The 4,326-nt window shown below is 46.0% G+C and overlaps 1 protein-coding gene across 1 annotated transcript; it reads left to right on the forward strand.

Moving 5' to 3' along the window:
• The first annotated feature begins 369 nt into the window (after positions 1–369).
• On the forward strand, positions 370–2,348 carry LOC102905860 (gamma-crystallin B). The gene is made up of 3 exons (XM_006974985.2): positions 370–378; positions 462–704; positions 2,073–2,348. The coding sequence occupies exons 1-3, from the start codon at positions 370–372 to the stop codon at positions 2,346–2,348; spliced, it is 528 nt and encodes a 175-aa protein (XP_006975047.2).
• Positions 2,349–4,326: the final 1,978 nt, after the last annotated feature.

Here is a 4,326-nt window from a genome sequence, read left to right on the forward strand (position 1 = left end):
AAGTTGGATTCGCTTTGAGAAGTCGTTTAAGCCGAGTAAGCTATAAAATAAACGCATAGAGTTACAGCTTCGCTCAGTCTTTTGAAAAACAAGAGCAAAGACTTTTCTCGTTGGTGGCGGCAACAGGACAGCTTTAGTGAATCAGAGCAACCCGAACCTACCAGAAAGAATGAGAATAAACCATTCAGCCAACCCCAATGAGCCGGGGGAGGGAGGGAGCTCTCGGAGCTTGCAAATCCCCTTACTCACTGGAATGGGCCCTTTTGTGTGATTTCCTGTGGAGACAGCAATCGGGATAGCTATATATACCAGGGGCACTCCCCTCGAGCCTCACAGCATCGGGGGCATCTCTGACCTACTCTCAGCGAGATGGGAAAGGTAAGTCCTGGCACCCTGACCTTTACCCTCACGAAGCATTTTTGCCTGGGAGAAATCACTATGTTTGCCTGGTCCCTTGACAGATCACCTTCTACGAGGACCGCGGCTTCCAGGGCCGCTGCTATGAGTGCAGCAGCGACTGCCCCAACCTGCAGACCTACTTCAGCCGCTGCAACTCCATCAGAGTGGACAGTGGCTGCTGGATGCTCTATGAGCGCCCCAACTACCAGGGCCACCAGTACTTCCTGAGGCGTGGGGACTACCCTGACTACCAGCAGTGGATGGGGTTCAGCGACTCCATCCGCTCCTGCCGCCTCATCCCCCACGTGAGTGAAGCTCTGTCTTTATAACTGGCCCCCGGAAACACAAATGATCTTAAACTCAGCCATCACCACTAGAGAACAGAGTGGGTGTGACACCTAGTGTGTGTGTGTGTGTGTGTGTGTGTGTGTGTGTGTGTGTGTGTGTGTGTGTGTGTGTGTGTGTGACCTAGTAGGGTACCTGAGAGAGGAATCTCATTTCTCAGGAACTTGGTGGTGAGTTTTTCAAAAACTCACGTCCCCACTTTTACATTGTGTATGCCGTGGAGAATTCAAACACTAGAGAGTTATTAAGGAAAATAGAATGGAAGACAATGCATTTACTACTTGTTCAAAATATAATTCCCCTCCATATAAGTTCTTAGTCCATTCCAAACCACTTCAAATCAAAAATCCAGATCTTCTTACTCTATAAATACAGTATAGTACTGTTTGGGTAACTAAAAGTGTGTTGGGTAGGTAGGATATGCTGACGAGGCAGTGGCAAGAGTTCAAGGCCAGCCTGGGCTGCACCTTTGTCTAGGACCATACCACCCTGAATGCCCCCGGTCTCATCTAAACATGTTTCGGCTTGCTTGGCCTTCGATTTCTACTTGATTATTTTCCTCATCTTCTGGTTTTTATTCGTGTGGAGTGAGCCGTGTGTATTAGCTTGTTTTGGGGAAGACACCAGCAAAAAGGCCAAATTTATAACTAAAGCTCAAGGTTCATGCTTTCTGGAGAATGACCACAGCATTCCCAGGGCAGGTGGGGTGTGAGAGATATGAGACATGGTGCCTCGGAAAGGCAGCTTCACCAAGGCCGGGAGGATTCCTTTGCGAGCAGGAGGCTGGAGAGTCGGGCTCTGCTTTGGGCTGAAACTGAGGCTTGGAAAGGGGAACAAGGGAAAGACAGAGCCTTGTCACTGGAGCTCGCTCTTCTGATCTACAGATGCGTGAACACAAATACACAAGTTTTGCAGAGAGTAGCTGAAGGTTAATACCTTCCCATATATCAAAATGCAACCTTTCTAGTAACTTGATTTCCTCCCTTGCAAAGGGCTGTCTCACCAACAGGCGCTGAGATAACATGATAAGTTTTATTTTCAACCATTTTTTTAATTAAGTGTGATAAGCTTTATTTTAAGCAACTTTTGATTGCCAGGGACCACAGACTGGTAGATGAGCATGGGGAAGCTTGGGCTTTGTTTCTCGATTGGCCACTGAAGCCCTGGATTCTCCAGTGACAGGCTTTTGGAGTAGAGGCTTCCGAAACCTGCAACAAGCTTCTTAATGCGAACTTGGACTCGGGGTTTTGAGGCGGGAGATGCTGGGCCTGGAAATTTAGCTTCTGCCCACGTTCATTCGCTTTTCCTCTTCTGTCTGTCGTCCCCAGCACTCTGGCACTTACAGAATGAGGATCTACGAGAGAGATGAGTTCAGAGGACAAATGTCAGAGATCACAGATGACTGTCTGTCTCTTCAGGACCGATTCCACCTCAGTGAAATCCACTCCCTCAATGTAATGGAAGGCTGCTGGGTCCTCTACGAGATGCCTAGCTACAGGGGACGACAGTACCTGTTGAGGCCCGGGGAATACAGGAGATATCTTGACTGGGGGGCTACAAATGCCAAAGTTGGCTCTTTTAGACGAGTCATGGATTTTTACTGAAGCATATTTATTCTCCATTTTTCTTCTTTAGAACCTAATAAAATATGTAGCTTGTGATTCTGGCACTACAGGAGTCCTGCCTTTCTTTCAATTTCTTAAGCATTCCTAAGCAAAAATGGCACTAAACCAAATATGATAGTCTTTTCAAGATGGGAAGCAACCTCCTATAAGGGGGAAGAACTTGATATAACTACATCCTCTAGTGATCACATATGCAGGATTAAATAAAACTTTAAATTATCAAGAAAAGTCAAACTGGGCTGGTGCCGTGGTTTGGCAGGTAAAGATGCCTTATCCCAAACCTAGTATCCTGGTTTTGATCCCCAAGATCCATTTATCAGAAGGAGAGTGTCGGGTTTTCCCAAGAGTTGTTCTTTGACCCGCATGCGCCCCCATACACACACACACACACACACACACACACACACACACACACACACACACACACACACAATAAATAAATAAAAATGTAATAGAGGAGAGATGGCTCTGTGGTTAAAAGCATTTGTTGTTCCAGAGGACCCGAGTTTGAATCCCAGGGCCTTCGTGGAGACTCACAGGAGTCGGTTACTCCAGTTCCAAGAGACCTGATGCTCTCTTCTGGCCTCTACCAGTACCACACACGCATGGTGCTCTGACATACACGTGGGCAAAACACCCGAACATACAAAAAATATAAAATAAAAATAATGTAATGGAAATTTTTTAAATATAAGTTAATTATTCCCAGTACTAAAACTTGGTTTTTCTTTTTTTTTTTTTGTGTGTGTGTGGGTTGTTTTTGTTTTTGTTTTTGTTTTTCAAGGCAGATTTTTTTTTTTTTTTTTTTTATAACAGCTCTGGCTGTCCTATAACTTGCTTTGTAGACCAGGCTGGCCTCAAACAGAGATCCACCCTCCCGAGTGCTGGGATTAAAGGTATGTGCCACCACGGCCCAGCTAAAACCTGGTTTTTCTTATGGGTCCTAGAAAAGAGTTTACTGAGTAAAACTCATTTAAAAACAAAATAGCCTCCAGTTATTAAATGAGGTTATGAGGCTGTTTCTTGTAAAGTTCGTAAATAAATCTCATGAGTTCATGTAAAAGTTCATCAGATTATCCCGTCTTTTGAGAGGCTAGTAAATTGGCTCAAATGTTGCCTTGCCTGGGGTGGAACTTTATGTATCCACATCTCCCCACACAGACATGACCAATGTCTCCTGGGGAAGGGATGCGTGGGTTACGGCTTTCCCAGGAGGCCCCAGTCTGTACTCCATCACTGGTGGGTTACCACACTCTCCCAGTGAGCCCTGATTTTCCCATGTGTCAGCCACACTGACCCAGATGGAGAACTCAGTTTCCACTAATCCCTGACCTCTCTCTCACATACAGCTTTAATGCATACAAGCTGTCTTTGTTGTAGAGGTTCTGGGGGCATGGGTGTAAGTTTATTTCAGAGCAGAACAATTGTAGACATTTAACACTGGGTGACCCCTGGTTTTGCGGGTGTAGCTCAATGTGGAGAATTTGTCTAACATGTAAGGCCATGGATTCAATCCCCGAGATCAGAAAAAAAAAAAAGCATTAGATGGCACTATTTTAGATCGTCTGTACACATCAGCAGACGTGCCTCATGGCCCTTGCTTGCTCCCCTCTTCTTGGTAGTTATCCATATACACATGGCTATTTATCTCTTTTGGGGTCTCCTTTCATTCCACGTCTTTAGGGCCATGGTGATGTCTGGGCCAGACTGCTGCCAAGGGCCATGTCTAGGTCTGTAGTAGAATATTATTTTAAGGTGTGTCACTTTTGTTTATGTTGCATTTGTTTAACTCTGTGAAGCTGTGTTACTGTGCCTGTCTAAAACACCTGATGGTCTAGGGGCCACACTGCTGCTGGACCGTGCCGATCTGGGTGGCCTTTGCTGCCACCTGGAGCCATGGTGACAACCAGACCCGGGCTGCTGCTGAGGATCGTGCCTAGGTCCATGGTCCTATTGC

Source organism: Peromyscus maniculatus, chromosome 13, assembly GCF_049852395.1.
Source record: "Peromyscus maniculatus bairdii isolate BWxNUB_F1_BW_parent chromosome 13, HU_Pman_BW_mat_3.1, whole genome shotgun sequence".
NCBI classification, from domain to species: domain Eukaryota; kingdom Metazoa; phylum Chordata; class Mammalia; order Rodentia; family Cricetidae; genus Peromyscus; species Peromyscus maniculatus.

Coding starts and splice junctions, on each gene's coding strand:
- LOC102905860 (XM_006974985.2), top strand. Junction 705..2,072: donor CCTGCCGCCTCATCCCCCAC/GTGAGTGAAGCT, acceptor TGTCGTCCCCAG/CACTCTGGCACTTACAGAAT.